We start from the raw sequence: 18856 nt of genomic DNA, 5'->3' as shown, positions 1-18856 counted from the left end.
GGCAGGGCTTGTTTGGGATCCCTGGGTTTGGGACAAGTCACTCATTTCACTTTCAAAAAGAATTAGAGAAAAGTAAAATAAACCGGAATGAGATATGAGATGTTTAAATGTAACAGCCACAGAAATCTTTGTAATTCCCCTTGTTTTATGTTGGCAGGGTCTGTGTGACTGCTCTCCTGCTAAGATAGCTTAGTAAGTAAGCCTCGCCAGTCCCGCTCATGCGTTCCCAAAACATAGTTCACTGACCCTGAAATTGACTAGATAGCATCTCTCTTTTCATACTAACGCAGAATAATGTACAGTAGTGGGTAAACGTTTTTAATCTCATGAAAGCATATTAGCTTTCTACTTCTTCCCTCGGAGAACTAATGATTGACCACAGTAGAGGTTTTTTCCAGCTTTTCGATGGCAGTGTCCCAAAAGCACTGCGTCTCATTGATCCCATAACCTTGCGCAGGGAGAGCCCGGGCACCCGTGGCCCCATGCTCACAGGCCTGTCCTTCCACCCACAGCGCAGGTGGACGTGCTGGCCGCCGCCCTGCGCGCCTCCAGCCTGGACACCTGCGACGAGGCCAGCGAGGCTGCCCGGAGGGCCCCGCAGGATGAGCTCCTTGGCTGCAGACTTGACCACGGCACCGCCGGGCCTTTGACGAGCGAGACCGTCGAGGTGAGGGCTCCGCAGGGCGTGCACAGTGAGCTGGGTGGCCCTGGTGCCGTTCGCGGGGCGGCCGTGGTGCTCGTCACGGCCCAGTTACCACGTCCTGTCTGTCGCTGGTTTTCTCCGTCTCCCTTCTGCATAAAGTAAAAGTCATCGTCACCACGTCCTGTCTCTGTGACATGAGTGTCATGTCCAGAGCTTGGAGTTAATAGTCAGCCCGGGACTGTCTACATGACCACTCCGCAGCTTCAGTGTGGGTGTGGCTCACTGCAGTGAAATAATCTGACTGGAGACAAAGCCCTTTATCAAGAGTAATTAACTCTTCCCTTTTCTTTTTGGAGGGGTGCTTTGTTTCTGATGGGACCATTTCACTGCAGCGAGCAGCACAGTATTCTGAGCGGAAGATCGGGACTTGAGGCCGTGTTGCGGGATTATCTGGACCCTGGAGTGTGCGGGTGGGTACTGTGACCAGCCGCCTGCCTATGTCCTGCACCGTCCTTCCCGAACCCCCCGACCCCCCACCAAGCCAGCACCACGCGGTGTCAGTAGTTCTCATCCCTTGTGTGTGTTGGCGGGAGAAGGAACACATGCTTGTGGCCAGAGGCAGGTGGTCTCGGGTCAGAGCGGCCTGGACGCTGAGCTCAGGGAGGGGGGCCTCATACGCATGGGGGCACGGGGGTCCCAGGGCCCCGGTGGATTCCTGACTTGTTTTCTGTTAGATGACACCCAGTATAGCTAGAAATCTTGCGTAAAACCAGGGCTCCAGAATGCAGCCCTGACCACTGAGCATCATCGGAGATTTTAGTGCTTCATCTGAGTTTTAGAAAGTGTTTTGTTTTCATTTGGGGTTGGCGGGGGCTGTTAAAAAAGTATTGGGTCGGCCAGAAAGTTGGTTTGGGTTTTCCTGTAACATCGCATGACAATTCCAAATGAATTTTTGGGCCAGCCCAATATATTTGTGAAATTAGAAATAGCCAGGAATAGAAATAGTAGAAGAAAAACTGTGTATGACATACCATACAACAGTTGCCTAAAGCAACCTCTAAATACTGTTTTATTGATAGCTAATTTTAGATATTGGGACCTTTTCAAATTTACTTCTAAATTTACTTTTTAATTACATTTGTTCTGGAATTTATTTTCATACCTTTAGCAACCTATTCTGAAAGTTTGATTTAAGGCAGGGGAATTCTTATGAGGTCTTAGGTCTGTTTATAAATGTTTAAAAGTATGAAGAATTTGTACGTATTCTTATCTTTTGGTGGCCTTGAAAGGTGAGTAACTTAGTAAGATGGTTTAAATGAAGGGAACTCACAGACAGGACAGTTCTTTAAGTGACCGTTCTCTCCCAGCAGAAGATGGAGTCCGCCCTTCGCTATATTCATGATGATTCAGACTCGGGCACCAGTGGTGGTTTTAGCCCCGATGAGGAAAGGAGAGCTAAAGTGCAGGTAGGTGACCCAAAACTCTTTACTTTGTGTGGGTGTTGTTAAGTCCACTTTTAAACCCATTTCTCACCAAATTTGGCCCTTCTGATAATGTTTTGAAAATGAGAGCTGATATATCATACTTCTGATAAGAAAATTCAAGTGGTCGAGTAAAATATAAGCAGAAATCTTCCTCTTCTCACACCTGTGACCCCTTCCCCTCCAGGGTGACCGCGACCATGGGTCCTCTTGTATTTCCTCAGCGCGCCTAGGCGGACGCGCCCGCGCGTCGGCGTGCACCTTTCTCTTTCAAAGACACATAGAGCCAGGCCATCACGCCTGGGTCTTCATGCCTGAGTTGCCAAGGATTGTAAGGTAGAGCTTGACTTCAGAGAGGAGAACGTGGGAGTACGGCCCAGAGCCGCTGTAAAGTGCTGTCGGCTGGCAGGGTGACTCGAATCGGAGGCTTTACATGTGGGGTCGTTGGAATGTGGTGACGCCTGTCTTTCTTTTTTCTTTTCTTTTTTAAAGAGTCGTGTCTTGGAGCTCTTTGCACAGGAGCACAGACTCCCCCCCCCCCATCGCCCCCCCAGCACAGCACCCACGCGGCCCCGCGTGAGCAGGGCTGGGACGGGCGTCCACGTGTAGGTGTGCTGTGATATTACAAGTAAAGCCATGTTCATCGTGATCATGCCTGTGCTTTGCTCCTGGGACTGTCTCTGCATTAGTATAAGTAGATTGCCTGGGTCAAAGGGGGCGAGTCCTTTGTTTTTGTTTGTTCTATTTATTAAAAATGGACTTGGTATTCATAGTGTTTTAAAACATGCTTTTTCAAGCCAGTGCATACAGATTGTCTCATTCCTTTAATGAATTTCCATTTTATTTTTTAAAAATAGATAATATCTTTACAAAGTTCAGAATTCAGCTTCCTTCTTAGCTTTTCTCCTCCAGCACCCACTTTGCTTTTCCCCTACAGCGGCCAGTTTTATCTCTATTTTGTAGCTCCTTCCAAAGCTATATTTCGCATACATAAGCAAGATCGTAGATATGTTCTTCTTGTCCTCGCATTTATACAGTGGTTAGAGGTATGTACACTTTAAGTTTCTGTAGGTAATTGCTAAATTTCCATCTAAAGGTGGTTGTTGTTGTCGTTTTAAGACCCTTGTTGGTGACAGTGCAGAAGAGGGCCTGCTGAGCCTCATCTGCTAGGTTAGCCTCATCCACTAGGTTAGCCTCATTCAGTAGGTTACCCCAGACTCTGTAATCTCTGCCAGCACTGAAAGGCGCTGATCTTATTCTTAATGTATCTCTTAAATTTAGTAAGCAGCTCTCATCATCCTCTAAGCTGTTTTCTGTTTTAAGATCTTGTTTGTTGTTTTCCTCCTTGAAGCTGCTTTTATTCATTTACACATGTATCTCCCTTAGCGTGTTTTCTTATCTCTTTTCAGTTACTGGAATCCTGAAACTTGGAGATTGGTTTTTCACGACTATATGAGGTGCAAGTGTGCCTAATTTACAAAGTCTGCACTCTCTCTTGGTTAGGACGTTGTGCCCCAGGCCCTGCTGGATCAGTATCTCTCCATGACCGACCCCTCCCGGGCGCAGACAGTGGACACGGAGATCGCCAAGCACTGCGCGTACAGCCTGCCGGGCGTGGCACTGACGCTGGGCCGGCAGAACTGGCACTGCCTGCGCGAGACCTACGAGACGCTGGCCTCCGACATGCAGGTGCGGGGCCCCTGTCCACACTCCCTCGCGTGCAGAGAGCTTGCCAGTGACACCAGAGCACTCCCCCGTGGGTCCAGGCTCCTCCCTCCACCTGAGCAGCCTCTCTTCTTTTTTGTCTGAAGTGCTAGAATTAGCTTCCCGTTTGACCTGCTGAGGTTCCTAACTCAAAGGTGCTGTTGTCTAAAGTTTACGTGCAGATTAATTCTTGAGAATATAGGGTTTCATTTTACCCCAGAAACAGTGTTATAAATGCTTCCTCCCTGGTATTTTTCAACCTTAGCAGAACTGCAGTCGTGTTAGGGCTGCCAAGGTCTGGGCCCAGCGGGCAGCGCAGTGTGGGTGGGAGAAGGTTGATGGGTGTGTGCATGCCCGTTTGTGCACACATGTGCTCACCACCACCACCCGTTTGAGAAACAAGAAATGGGAAACATTGACCCTTGGTTGTTTGTGGCTCTTTGTGGCTGTTTCCCCAGGCTTTGCCGACTTCACCACCCGCCCTTGGGTCTGTCTTCTATACACCCAAGTCCCTTTTCTTCAGCGACCTTCATCTCTCAGTTATTCGAAGGCATCTGCTGAGACTAATTTATACTGAGTTGTGAATGGTTATCCCTCGGTGTCTCAGTTGACTTGGCAAGTTGGAAGTCAAGAGTCCCCTTGGGAACATAGTTTAAGTCCCTCCTCCGACCTCTGGAGAAGCTGATCCCTGCTCAGCCCTCAGGGGTGGAACTGGGCGTGGGACACATGGCCAAGACCAACGAGTGTTCCACCCTCTGTGTGAGCGGCTTTCCACCTTTATTCTGTGGACTCTCGGAGCTGCTGGTGACGGGGACGGCTCTGGATGGGTAGGGCTTATCCAAACATCCTGCCTTCTCCCATTTGATACATTGAACATGGGTACAGCATATTATCTCAAGAACAGGTTCTTGTGTTTGGGGGCGGGGATAAAGCCTTTGTTCTGAACAGCTTCTCAGTAGGTAAAGTTTTAAACTAAATAAGAAAGTAAACTTTTTTAAATTAAGGCCACATGAAGAAAAAGCTGTTTTTGACGTATAAAGTCTCCTGTAAATGGAGCACATTTCTGTTCCGGTGTTCTTTTCCAGGGCTGCCCGCAAGAGATTTTTCCAGTCTTGTATCTCTTTAATTGCCAGTTCTTTAAAACGAGTTTTGTGGTTGTTTTTAATCCAGGGTAGTCTGTGCAGAGTCGGGAGGGCCAGTGCAGGGAGAGGCACACCAGCCAGCCTTCGATCCATGTGGGACGCCAGGAAATTGGGCATCCAGTGCTCCGAAAGCTACACAGGCTTCACCACCAGTGATCTCCAAGCATTTTTTTCCTTCCTAAGTGAAAGGGGGATAACATATACTGTGCAGGGATTTTGCATTTTTTTGCCAGTTTTTGATAGAAAGTAGGCATTTAAAACTTGGTATCTATTATTACTATTTTATTCTGATTTAACTTGAGATTAATAACATTCAGATATAATAAATTAACCTTCATACATTGTGCAAAAGTTAAAGTACCAAGACTTTGTGATCAGCTTACTCACGCAGTTGTCTTTATTTCTGCAGTGGAAAGTTCGAAGGACCTTAGCCTTCTCCATCCACGAACTTGCAGTCATCCTTGGAGATCAGTTGACAGCTGCAGATCTGGTTCCAATTTTTAATGGATTTTTAAAAGACCTCGATGAAGTCAGGATAGGTGTCCTTAAACACTTGCATGATTTTCTGAAGGTAATTTTTAAGTTCTTTTGTATAAAAATACACTAAAATTCTGTAGAGTTAAAGTTTTGACTTTATGCTGCCATCAAGATAGGTTTCTGTATGTTCTATGTAACAAATGTAGCCATGACTTTGATGGTACCATGTGGTTAAAAAATAGTCCCATTCTGATCAGTTTTGCTAGTATCACTTCAGTGTTTAATTTAAAAATTACGCTAAATTTCATTTTTAAATGACATTAGATCATGGTTACAAACATTTGTACCTTTTTTCTCATAATTACTGAACTAACATGTAGGAAATTACATGGACATTAAGCCTTCTGTGGTGTGTCCTCACCCCTCTGATGTGGATCTCTGGTCTCTGACAGGAGCAGCGCTGACTTTACAAATTGTTTAATCCTGGAGAACTATTGTAGTCCTAAAGTTTGAGGTGCAGAAGTATCATAAATGAAATTGCTCTAATTGTCCCGATAATGTTCCCTCAACTCAGAATCCAGTGGGGAATTGCACATAGAATTTAAATATCACGTCTCTTTAGCCGTCTTAAATCTAGGACAGTTTCCCTGACTTTTCACCTGTAATGTCATGGACCTTTTTGAGGGGGCCAAGCCAGTGGTTTTGGAGAATGCCCCCCAATTTGAACTTGCCTGAGCACTGTCACACAGTTAGATTCAGGTTAAACAGGTGTTGTCTGCCAAGAGTATTACCTCTCTACCTAGGTCCCTGGGTGTTTTTCTGAATGGGTTGCGTCAGGGGTAACACGATGTTGGCTCTTGGGTCCCTGGTGATGCTGAGTCCGGTCCCGTGGCCATGGGTCAGCTCACTTTTCCATCGAGGTTATTGACTCCTCGGTGGGCGATTCTTTCAAACTCTGAACAGCTCTTTCCCTGAGTCCTTCACACAGTGCTTTTGCATTTCTGCATCTGTACCTGATTCTTGCCTGAATCACTTGTTACTGTGTGAGTTGTAAAATACTAATTTTCTGTTCTTTGTAATTCCTTCTGTGTTTACTAGTTAGTATCTCCTGTAAAGATAACCTTTCCCTTCTCTTCCTCTGCCTCTTTGCAAATTTTTCTTAATATCAGTGTGGACTCTAGAATTACTTTTTTATTCCTTCCGTGTAATGTAATCTATTTCTGTCGGGTTTTTTTGTTTGTTTTTTAACATCTTTATTGGAGTATAATTGCTTTACAATGGTGTGTTAGTTTCTGCTTTATAACAAAGTGAATCAGTTATACATATACATTATGTCCCCATATCTCTTCCCTCTTGCATCTCCCTCCCTCCCACCCTCCCTATCCCACCCCTCTAGGTGGTCACGAAGCACCCAGCTGATCTCCCTGTGCTATGCAGCTGCTTCCCACTATCTGTATTACGTTTGGTAGTGTATATATGTCCATGCCACTGTCTCACTTTGTCCCAGCTTACCCTTCCCCCTCCCCGTATCCTCAAGTCCATTCTCTAGTAGGTCTGCATCTTTATTCCCGTCTTGCCCCTGGGTTCTTCTGATCCTTTTTTTTTTAGATTCCATATATATATGTTAGCATACGGTATTTGTCTTTCTCTTTCTGACTTACTTCACTCTGTATGACAATCTGTGGGTCCATCCACCTCACTACACATAACTCAGTTTCGTTCCTTTTTATGGCTGAGTAGTAGTCCATTGTATATATGTGCCACATCTTTATCCATTCATCTGTTGCTGGACATTTAGGTTGTTTCCATCTCCTGGCTATTGTAAAAAGAGCTGCAATGAACATTTTGACACATGACTCTTTTTGAATCATGGTTTTCTCAGGATATATGCCCAGTAGTGGGATTGCTGGGTCATATGGTAGTTCTACTTTTAGTTTTTTAAGGAACCTCCATACTGTTCTCCATAGTGGCTGTATCAATTTACATTCCCACCAACAGTGCAAGAGGGTTCCCTTTTCTCCACATCCTCTCCAGCATTTATTGTTTGTAGATTTTTTGATGGTGGCCATTCTGACCGGTGTGAGATGATATCTCATTGTAGTTTTGATTTGCATTTCTCTAGTGGTTAATGATGTTGAGCATTCTTTCATGTGTTTGTTGGCAATCTGTATATCTTCTTTGGAGAAATGTCTATTTAGGTCTTCTGCCCAGTTTTGGATTGGGTTGTTTGTTTTTTTGATATTGAGCTGCATGAGTTGCTTGTATGTTTTGGAGATTAATCCTTTGTCAGTTGCTTCATTTGCAAATATTTTCTCCCATTCTGAGGGTTGTCTTTTCGTCTTGTTTATGGTTTCCTTTGCTGTGCAAAAGCTTTGAAGTTTCATTAGGTCCCATTTGTTTATTTTTGTTTTTATTTCCATTTCTCTAGGAGGTGGGTCAAAAAGGATCTTGCTGTGATTTATGTCATAGAGTGTTCTGCCTATGTTTTCCTCTAAGAGTTTGATGGTGTCTGGCCGTACATTTAGGTCTTTAATCCATTTTGAGTTTATTTTTGTGTATGGTGTTAGGGAGTGTTCTAATTTCATTCTTTTACATGTAACTGTCCAGTTTTCCCAGAACCACTTACTGTAGAGGCTGTCTTTTCTCCACTGTATATTCTTGCCTCCTTTATCAAAGACAAGGTGACCATATGTGCGTGGGTTTATCTCTGGGCTTTCTATCCTGTTCCTTTGATCTATATTTTTGTTTCTGTGCCAGTACCATACTGTCTTGATTACTGTGGCTTTGTAGTATAGTCTGAAGTCAGCGAGCCTGATTCCTCGAGCTCCGTCTTTCTTTCTCAAGATTGCGTTGGCTATTCGGAGTCTCTTGTGTTTCCATACCAATTGTGAAATTTTTTTTTCTAGTTCTGTGATAAATGCCAGTGGTAGTTTGATAGGGATTGCATTGAATCTGTAGATTGCTTTGGGTAGTAGAGTCATTTTCACAATGTTGATTCTTCCAGTCCAAGAACATGGTATATCTCTCCATCTATTTGTATTATCTTCAATTTCTTTCATCAGTGTCTTATAGTTTTCTGCATACAGGTCTTTTGTCTCCTTAGGTAGGTTTATTCCTAGATATTTTATTCTTTTTGTTGCAGTGGTAAGTGGGAGTGTTTCCTTAATTTCTCTTTCAGATTTTTCGTTGTTAATGTATAGGAATGCAAGAGATTTCTGTGCATTAATTTTGTATCCTGCTACTCTACCAAATTCACTGATTAGCCCTAGTAGTTTTCTGGTAGCATCTTTAGGATTCTCTATGTATAGTATCATGTCATCTGCAAACAGTGACAGCTTTACTTCTTCTTTTCCGATTTGGATTCCTTTTATTTCTTTTTCTTCTCTGCTTGCTGTGGCTAAAACTTCCAAAACTATGTTGAATAATAGTGGTGAGAGTGGGCAACCTTGTCTCGTTCCTGATCTTAGTGGAAATGGTTTCAGTTTTTCACCATTGAGGATGAAGTTGGCTGTGGGTTTGTCATATATGGCCTTTATTATGTTGAGGAAAGTTCCCTCTATGCCTACTTTCTGGAGGGTTTTTATTATAAATTGGTGTTGAATTTTGTCAAAAGCTTTCTCTGCATCTATTGAGATGATCATGGTTTTTCTCCTTCAGTTTGTTAATATGGTGTATCACATTGATTGATTTGCGTATATTGAAGAATCCTTGCATTCCTGGAATAAACCCCACTTGATCATGGTGTATGATTCTTTTATGTGCTGTTGGATTCTGTTTGCTTGTATTTTGTTGAGGATTTTTGCATCTACGTTCATCAGTGATATTGGCCTGTAGTTATCTTTCTTTATGACATCTTTGTCTGGTTTTGGTGTCAGGGTGATGGTGGCCTCGTAGAATGAGTTTGGGAGTGTTCCTCCTTCTGCTGTATTTTGGAAGAGTTTGAGAAGGATAGGTGTTAGCTCTTCTCTAAATGTTTGATAGAATTTGCCTGTGAAGCCATCTGGTCCTGGGCTTTCGTTTGTTGGAAGATTTTTAATCACAGTTTCAATTTCAGTGCTTTTGATTGGTCTGTTCATATTTTCTATTTCTTCCAGGTTCAGTCTCGGAAAGTTGTGGATTTCTAAGAATTTGTCCATTTCTTCCAGGTTGTCCATTTTATTGGCATAGAGTTGCTTGTAGTAATCTCTCATGATCTTTTGTATTTCTGCAGTGTCAGTTGTTACTTCTCCTTTTTCATTTCTAATTCTATTGGTTTGAGTCTTCTCCCTTTTTTTCTTGATGAGTCTGGCTAATGGTTTATCAATTTTGTTTATCTTCTCAACCAGCTTTTACTTTTATTGATCTTCGCTATCCTTTCCTTCATTTCTTTTTCATTTACTTCTGATCTGATCTTTATGATTTCTTTCCTTCTGCTAACTTTGGGGTTTTTTTGTTCTTCTTTTTCTGATTGCTTTAGGTGTAACGTTAGGTTGTTTATTTGAGATGTTTCTTGTTTCTTAAGGTAGGCTTGTATAGCTATAAACTTCTCTCTTAGAACTGCTTTTGCTGCATCCCATAGGTTTTGGGTCATTGTGTTTTCATTGTCATTTGTTTCTAGGTTTTTGTTTTTTTTGTTTTTTTGGGGTTTTTTTGCTATACATGGGCCTCTCCCTTTGCGGAGCACAGGCTCCGCACGCACAGGCTCAGTGGCCATGGCTCATGGGCCTAGCCGCTCCGTGGCATGTGGGATCTTCCCAGACCGGGGCATGAACCCGTGTCCCCTGCATCGGCAGGCGGATTCTCAACCACTGCGCCACCAGGGAAGCCCTGTTTCTAGGTATTTTTTGATTTCCTCTTTGATTTCTTCAGTGATCTCTTGGTTATTAAGTAGTGTGTTGTTTAGCCCCCGTGTGTTTGCATTTCTTACAGATTTTTTCCTGTAATTGATATCTAGTCTCATAGCATTGCAGTTGGAAAATATACTTGATACGATTTCAGTTTTCTTAAATTTACCAAGGCTTGATTTGTGACCCAAGATACGATCTATCGTGGAGAATGTTCCATGAGCACTTGAGAAGAATGTGTATTCTGTTGTTTTTGGATGGAATGTCCTATAAATATTAATTAAGTCCATCTTGTTTAATGTATCATTTAAAGCTTGTGTTTCCTTATGTACTTTCATTTTGGATTATCTGTCCATTGGTGAAAGTGGGGTGTTAAAGTCCCCTACTTTGATTGTGTTACTGTCAATTTCCCCTTTTATGGCTGTTAGTATTTGCCTTATGTATTGAGGTGCTCCGATGTTGGTTGCATAAGTATTTACAATTGTTATATCTTCTTCTTGGATTGATCCCTTGATCATTAGGTAGTGTCTTTCTTTGTCTCTTGTAATAATAGTCTTTGTTTTAAAGTCTATTTTGCCTGATATGAGAATTGCTACTCCAGCTTTCTTTTGATTTCCATTTGCATAGAATATCTTTTTCCATCCCCTCACTTTCAGTCTGCATGTGTCCGTAGGTCTGAAGTGGGTCTCTTGTAGACAGCATATATATGAGTCTTGTTTTTGTATCCATTCAGTGAGCTTGTGTCTTTTGTTTGGAGCATTTAATCCATTTACATTTAAGGTAGTTATCTATATGTATGTGCCTATTACCATTTTCTTAATTGTTTTGGTTTTATTATTGTAGGTCTTTTCCTTCTCTTTTGTTTCCTGCCTAGAGAAGTTCCTTTAGCATTTGTTGTAGAGCTGGTTTGGTGGTGCTGAATTCTCTTAGCTTTTGCTTGTCTGTAAAGCTTTTAATTTCTCCATCAAATCTGAATGAGATCCTTGCTGGGTAGAGTAATCTTGGTTGTAGGCTTTTCTCTTTCATCACTTTAAATATGTCCTGCCAGTCCCTTCTGGCTTGCAGAGTTTCTGCTGAAAGATCAGCTGTTAACCTTATGGGGATTCCCTTGTGTGTTATTTGTTGTTTTTCCCTTGCTGCTTTTAATATTTGTTCTTTGTATTTAATTTTTGATAGTTTGATTAATATGTGTCTTGGTGTGTTTCTCCTTGGATTTATCCTGTATGGGACTCTCTGTGTTTCCTGTACTTGATTAACTATTTCCTTTCCCATATTAGGGAAGTTTTCAACTATAATCTTTTCAAATATTTTCTCAGTTCCTTTCTTTTTCTCTGCTTCTTCTGGAACCCCTATAATTCGAATGTTGGTGCATTTAATGTTGTCCCAGAGGTCTCTGAGACTGTCCTCAGTTCTTTTCATTCTTTTTTCTTTATTCTGCTCTGCAGTAGTTATTTCCACTATTTTATCTTCCATGTCACTTATGCGTTCTTCTGCCTCAGTTATTCTGCTATTGATCCCTTCTAGAGAATTTTTATTTCGTTTATTGTGTTGTTCATCTCTGTTTGCTCTTTAGTTCTTCTAGGTCCTTGTTAAATGTTTCTTGCATTTGGTCTATTCTATTTCCAAGATTTTGGATCATCTTTACTGTCATTATTCTGAATTCTTTTTCAGGTAGACTGCCTATTTCCTCTTCATTTGTTTGGTCTGGTGGGTTTTTATCTTGCTCCTTCATCTGCTGTGTGTTTTTCTGTCTTCTCATTTTGCTTAACTTACTGTGTTTGGGGTCTCCTTTTTGCAGGCTGCAGGTTAGTAGTTACCGTTGTTTTTGGTGTCTGTCTGCAGTGGCTAAGGTTGGGTCAGTGGGTTGTGTAGCCTTCCTGGTGGAGGGGGACTAGTGCCTGTGTTCTGGTGGATGAGGCTGGATCTTGTCTTTCTGGTGGGCAGGAGGTCCACGTCTTTGGTTTGTTTTGGGGTGTCTGTGTCCTTGTTATGATTTTAGGCAGCCTCTCTGCTAATGGATGGGGTTGTGTTCCTGTCTTGCTAGTTGTTTGGCATAGGGTGTCCAGCACTGTAACTTGCTGGTTGTTGAGTGGAGCTGGGTCTTGGCGTTGAGATGGAGCTCTCTGGGAGATTTTCGCCGTTTGATACTACGTGGAGCTGGGCGGTCTCTTGTGGACAAGTGTCCTGAACTTGGCTCTCCCACCTCAGAGGCACAGCACTGACGCCTGGCTGGAGCACTAAGAGCCTGTCCTCCACACGGCTCAGAATAAAAGGGGGGAAAGAAAGAAAGAAGGAGAGAGAGAGGGGGAGGGAGGGAGAGTGAGAAAGAGAGAGAAGAAGGAAGGAAGAAGATAAAATAAAGTGATTAAAAAATAAGAAAAAAATTTTTTTTAAGTAATTAAAAAAAAAGGACAGACAGAACCCTAGGACAGATGGTGGAAGCAAAGCTATACAGACAAAATCTCACACAGAAGCATACACATACACACTCACAAAAAGAGGAAGAGGGGAAAAAATCATAAATCTTGCTCTCAAAGTCCACCTCCTCAATTTGGGATGATGCATTGTATATTCATGTATTCCACAGATGCAGGTACATCAGGTTGATTGTGGAGCTTTAATCCGCTGCTTCTGAGGCTGCTGGGAGAGATTTCCCTTTCTCTTCTTTGTTCTCACAGCTCCCAGGGGCTCAGCTTTGGATTTGGCCCCGCCTCTGCGTGTAGGTCGCTGGAGGGCGTCTGTTCTTTGCTCAGACAGGACGGGGTTAAATGAGCAGCTAATTTGGGGGCTCTGGCTCACTCAGGCCGGGGGGAGGGAGGGGTACGGAATGCGGGGCGGGCCTGTGGTGGCGACAGAATCCAGCGTGACATTGCACCAGCCTGAGGCGCCGTGCATTCTCCCAAGGAAGTTGTCCCTGGGTCACGGGACCCTGGCAGTGGCGGGCTGCACAGGCTCCCCGGAAAGGAGGTGTGGAGAGTGACCTGTGCTCGCACACAGGCTTCTTGGTGGCGGCAGCAGCAGCCTTAGCGTCTCATGCCCGTCTCTGGGGTCTGTGCTAATAGCCGTGGCTCGCGCCCGTCTCTGGAGCTCCTTTAAGCAGCACTCTTAATCCCCTCTCCTCGCGCACCAGGAAACAAAGAGGGAAGAAAAAGTCTCTTGCCTCTTTGGCAGCTCCAGACTTTTCCCCAGACTCCCTCCCGGCTAGCCATGGCGCACTAGCTCCCTTTAGGCTGTGTTCACGCAGCCAACCCCAGTCCTCTCCATGGGATCTGACCTCCGAAGCCCGTGCCTTGGCTCCCAGCTTCGCCCGCCCCAGCGGGTGAGCAGACAAGCCTCTCGGGCTGGTGAGTGCTGGTCGGCCCTGGTCCTCTGTGCGGGAACCTCTCCGCTTTGCCCTCTGCACCCCTGTTGCTGCGCTCTCCTCCGTGGCTCCGCCACCCACAGTCTCCGCCCGCGAAGGGGCTTCCTAGGGTGTGGAAACCTTTCCTCCTTCACAGCTCCCTCCCACTGGTGCAGGTCCCGTCCCTATTCTTTTGTCTCTGTTTTTTCTTTTTTCTTTTGCCCTACCCAGGTACGTGGGGAGTTTCTTGCCTTTTGGGAGGTCTGAGGTCTTCTGCCAGCGTTCAGTAGGTGTTCTGTAGGAGGTGTTCCACATGTAGATGGATTTCTGATGTATCTGTGGGGAGGAAGGTGATCTCCGCGTCTTACTCTTTCATCGTCTTGAAGCTCCTCCTGTCATTTGTTTTGACCATCAAATGTGGCGAATAAGAGCCCCTTAAAGCCACTCCTGTGTCCTTTCGATCGGCCCCCTCACTGCCAGGCACGTCTTACTTTCAGGCCTACCTTCTCCTTTCGCTCCAGCTGGGAGTCAGGATCTCCCCGAGGAGCCCAGGTCTTTTCTGGTGGAGAGTTGGGATTTAGAAGCCAAGATCCAGGAACTAGATGTGCTCATTGCTCCCGGACATCATTTCTTTTAGGCTTTTTCAGGGGATAGGAGGGGGTTTTTTGGTTTGGGGGGTTTAAAAAATTATTTAGTTCATATTGCATCTTCCAGTCCAGTACCATTTCCTCTCCTTTTTTCACATTTTTTTTCTTTTCTATTGTGGTAAAAACTCTTGTTTTCAAAAATGTTAAATTATTTAGTCATTTGCTCAATTCGACGTTTTAGAACTATTCCAACATCAAATTAACCAGGTAATGGTCAAGATTTCCTTCAGCACTTTCTGTCATTGGAACATGTTCCATGAAGATATATGGTCACAATACTGAGTTTAAACTTAGACTTTTTCTGTGTGACTCTTATCTGTTTGATGTACAGTTAAATTTATTTGCTTCTGTTTATATCAACTTTTAGGGTTTTCCCCCTTGTTAACTATAAACCTACTCTTAAATATTTATAGAACGGTTATTGGGATAAACTTATTTTTTTCACTCAGATATTTATTGAGCACCTACAATGTGGCATCACAGTGCTGTCCACTGGGCTCACACTATGAGTAGGAGCATAATCCCTGTCTTCAGAGGGTGTGTGACAATAAGGATGGCACAGGAGTGTTCTGGTAAAGCTTTGCCTGGGGACAGTGGACAGTAGAGGCCACTCACTGGCTCAAGAAGCAAATATTTCAAAAGGGGAGAATGACTCTTGAAGATAAACGGGATTATCAGGGAAAATGGACTTAATACCAATTTTTAAAACAAATGTACCTACTACATCTGTTCTCCTTCAGAAGAACTAACCATGTGATTCAGAGGTTTTTTAAGCAGTGTGGTAAAGGAAATAATGTCTCTGCCGTGTCCTAGTGAATATTTTTGTCTCTTCAGCTTCTTCATATTGACAAAAGAAGAGAATATCTGTATCAACTTCAGGAGTTTTTGGTGACAGACAATAGTAGAAACTGGCGCTTTCGAGCTGAACTGGCTGAGTAAGTTCTCATACTTGATCAGACTGTTTTGGGGGGTGTGTGTTGCTTCATCTTTACCTTTCCTGGATTTCTTCATCACTTTGTGTGGGTCCAAGTTTCTGCCTGGTATCCTGTTCCTTTAACACTGCCTGTAACACAGGTCTTGCTGGCAGTGAATTTTCTCAGCTTTTTTTTTATAAGACCGTGTCGCCTTCACTTTTTTTTAATTGTGGTAAAATACACATAACCACTTTTGCTGCTGGTGCAGTGTCCCCCCATCTAGTTGTAGAACATTTCGTCCTCCCAAAAGGACACCCCACGCCCATAAGCAGCGGCCCCGCAGACATCAGTCTGCTGTCTCCGTGCGTGTTTGCTTTTCTGAGCGTTTGGTCCAGATGCGCCGCATAACCCCCGGCCTCTGTGCACGGCTCCCTCACTCAGCACAGTGTTGTCGGGGTCCATCCACGTGGCAGCCGTGAATAATGCTCTGAGTGAACATACGACCTTTTAAGCCATTCATCTGGGTTGTTTCCGGCTGATGTGAGTAGTGCTGCTGTGAGCATCGATGTACTCATACAAGGTTTGTGAGGTGGATTTGCTGGGTCATCCAGTAATTCTGCGTTTAACTTGTTGAGGAGCTGCATGACCGTGTGCACAATGGCTGCAGCGGGTTACATTCCCACCAGCAGTGGATGAGGGCTCCCATTTCCCCACATCCTCCCTGGCTCTTGCTGTTTTCCTTTTTTTTTCTTTCTAATTGCAGCCAGTGTGTGTAAAGTAGCGTCTCACTTTGGTCTTGATGTGCATTTCTTTAATGTTTAGTGATGTTTAGCACCATTTCATGTGCTGTTGGCCATTTGTATATATTCTCTGGAGAAATGTCTATTCAAGTCCATTGCATATTTTTTAATCGGGCTGTTTGTCTTAAATTGGGTTGCTGAATTGTAAGAGTTCTTTATTAAATATTCTGGATTCTGGACCTCACCTGTATTTTCAAAAGGTATCTTTGCTGGGTACAGAGTTTAGGGCTGAGTTTCTTTCGGTGCGTGACAGGATAACTGCCCTGAGTTCTGTCTTGCCTGGCCTCCTCTGCAGCTGGTGTGGACGGCAGAGCCCGTCCAGGCAGCAGGTGCTGGGTTGGGTGGTGGTGTCTCCATATGACCTTCGATACCCTCTGCACTTCATTTCGTCCAGCCGTGGGCTGCCGCTGCCTTTTGCTGATGATGGGAGCTGGGGCTGAGGGCCTCTTCGTTCCGTTCTCTGCGCATCCTCTGCCCCTGTATCCCTCCGCCGCTGTATCCCTCCGGCTCTTCGACTCCGCGTCACCCGCTCTCCTCCGGCCCTGCGCTTCGGCATCCCTTTACTCCTCTGCCCCCCTTCACCCCCCCCCACCCCCGTGCACGTGCCCCTCCTTCCTTGTGCCCCTCCACCCTCCCAGCCCTGGGCTGCGGTTGCCCCGTGGTGGAGGCCGCCGGGTGCTGGGCGAGGGGAGGCCCTCTGCCCCTTGGTTCGGCCTCGGTCTTGGGGAGGCCTGTGTGCTGGGCTCCCCAGAGCCTCCACCCGCCCCGGGGCTCGTGTCTCTGCCCTGGACCCGTGCTCGGTCAGGGCAGTGCTTCCTGCGCCTCCGCAGCAGGACGAGACTTGCGCTTGGCTCCGGGGCTCTGCGGCTCCACGCCGGGAACGGGCTTTTCCTATCCCCTGTCTCCGGCTGCAGCCTGGCCTTGCCCGGGCGGGGGCGCGGACAGGCTTCGCTGACCCTCCGCCGGCCACAGGAGGCTTTTGCTCCTTGAGAGCGAGGCCTCCCTGTGCGCCCCAGGCTGGGAGGGGGTCTGCGGGGCGCCTCCCGGGGGATCCGCGTGCCCTCGGGCGGGGCGGCTCATCGCTGCGCTGGTTGTCTGTGTCGTCCGCCTCCTGCCGGTGGCACACGTAACCCGCCACAGACACCACCCGGGAGGTGGGAGTCTCAGCGTGTCTGCGGTCCTCCTGGGAGGGTGTCGTTGCCTCCTCCACTCAGGCCGATGGGGGACGCCCTGGTCCCCGGTTCTCGGTGACTTGGTGGGAGTAGGCGCAGGAGGGGCCTCCCCGTGTCCCCCACCCCTGGTACCGGAGCCTCCCTGAGAAGCTGCCCGGAGCCTGACTGGTACACGGAAGGCTGCCTGAGGCTGCTGGCGCCTTCTCACTAGACGGCTGCTGTGTGGACGGGAGTTTCCCAGCAGGTCCTCAGCAGTCACCGCGGGACCGTGTCCCGTGTCCCCATGGAGCCAGCCGGGACGTGCTTTGCTGTGTCCGTCGCCGTGGATACAGTTCCGCAGTGTTTGTGTCCTGAACGTGTGTGTTGTTTAGATGCAGATCCAGACACACAGCGTCCAGGCCAATCGCTGGTCTCTGCATGTGTTCCTCTCACAGACACGACCTTGGTGACTCACGCTTCAGACGAGCAACCTATTTTCATTTGTCGTGTTTACTGTTGAGTTGTAATTGTATTTTTATAATTCACTTTGTAGACAGCTGATCTTACTTCTAGACTTATACAGCCCCAGAGACATTTATGATTATCTACGCCCCATTGCCCTGAATCTGTGCGCAGATAAAGTTTCTTCTGTTCGTTGGATTTCCTACAAGTTGGTACGTGTTCAAGTTCTTACAGCCTTAGCCCAGCACACGTTTGGTGAGAACACTGGGCAGAGGTGTGGCTCACCAGTGCGTGCCCCCCTAGGTTGGCGAGATGGTGCGTAAGCTGCACCGGGCCGCGCCGCCCACCTTCGGGGTGGACCTCATCCGCGAGCTGGTGGAGAACTTCGGCCGCTGTCCCCGGTGGTCCGGGCGGCAGGCCTTCGTCTTTGTCTGCCAGGTGAGTGCGGCCACACCGGCTGCCTGTCTCCTTGGGCCCCTTGCCCCCCTCCACACCCTTGCTCTCATCCTTGAGGGCAGAGCTTCGCCATCTGGCTCACCCTTCCCCGCTCCGTCCCCCGAGTTCCCGAAAGCGGTGCTGCCCTGGCCGTCGTCCTGGTCCACGGAGCTTGCGGGTCTGCGGCTGTGAACATGACTGTGATGCCAGGCCTCCGTGGGGCAGGTCACAGCTGTGCGTCTCTGCGGGGACTTAACTGTATCATTTTGTTTTGAGCTCCTGAGTGCCTGGAATATTGTTTTTAAAAGCTGTAACTGAAACCTGAGGCACTTACGTTGTTTCTAAAAGGTTTTGCGAGCTGGTATTACTTACGGCCTGGTCGACTGAGCCGGCAGATTGAAGCAGGTCTTTCTGTCCCCAGACCGTCATTGAAGATGAATGCCTGCCCATGGACCAGTTCGCTGTGCATCTGATGCCACACCTGCTCACCTTGGCAAACGACAGGGTTCCGAATGTCCGCGTGCTCCTCGCGAAGACGCTGCGACAAACTCTGCTAGAAAAAGGTAGGCGGGCGACCCGCGAGGAGCAGGGTAGGTGGTGGGGACACGGGGCAGGTGGGCGCCCGAGCGGAAGGGTTGGGGTCAGAGGAATAGTCTGGTCCGAGAATGTGCTGCGACTTGGTAGTGGTGGTTTGTGTCGAGAAAGGACACAAAGACGATTAAGGGGTGAGGAGAGCGATGTTGAATTTTCACTGTTCTGTTCTAGATGAATTTTTCTTTATAAGTTAAAACTTAGTAGTTTGAAAAGTTGGAAGTTCAGTGAGGACTGTGTGACGAA

At 46.2% G+C, this 18856-nt stretch overlaps 1 protein-coding gene across 7 annotated transcripts in view; it reads left to right on the top strand.

Moving 5' to 3' along the window:
- Nucleotides 1-18856, top strand: part of PPP4R1 (protein phosphatase 4 regulatory subunit 1) — a 60957-nt gene that overhangs the window by 40035 nt on the left and 2066 nt on the right. For 4 of the 7 annotated variants that reach the window (XM_060121502.1, XM_060121503.1, XM_060121500.1 and 1 more), the window contains 8 exons: nucleotides 513-667; nucleotides 2011-2109; nucleotides 3628-3813; nucleotides 5380-5541; nucleotides 15092-15192; nucleotides 17676-17796; nucleotides 17888-18022; nucleotides 18441-18582. In XM_060121502.1, coding sequence (XP_059977485.1) covers nucleotides 513-667; nucleotides 2011-2109; nucleotides 3628-3813; nucleotides 5380-5541; nucleotides 15092-15192; nucleotides 17676-17796; nucleotides 17888-18022; nucleotides 18441-18582 — 1101 coding nt within the window. The remainder of the gene's footprint in view (nucleotides 1-512; nucleotides 668-2010; nucleotides 2110-3627; nucleotides 3814-5379; nucleotides 5542-15091; nucleotides 15193-17675; nucleotides 17797-17887; nucleotides 18023-18440; nucleotides 18583-18856) is intronic. The other 3 variants (XM_060121504.1, XM_060121501.1, XM_060121505.1) reach the window with 2 other exon arrangements.

Source organism: Lagenorhynchus albirostris, chromosome 14, assembly GCF_949774975.1.
Source record: "Lagenorhynchus albirostris chromosome 14, mLagAlb1.1, whole genome shotgun sequence".
In the NCBI taxonomy this organism is placed as follows: Eukaryota; Metazoa; Chordata; class Mammalia; order Artiodactyla; family Delphinidae; genus Lagenorhynchus; species Lagenorhynchus albirostris.
The sequence above is the reverse complement of the archived record's forward strand: the minus strand, read 5'-3'. Positions and strand labels throughout refer to the sequence as shown.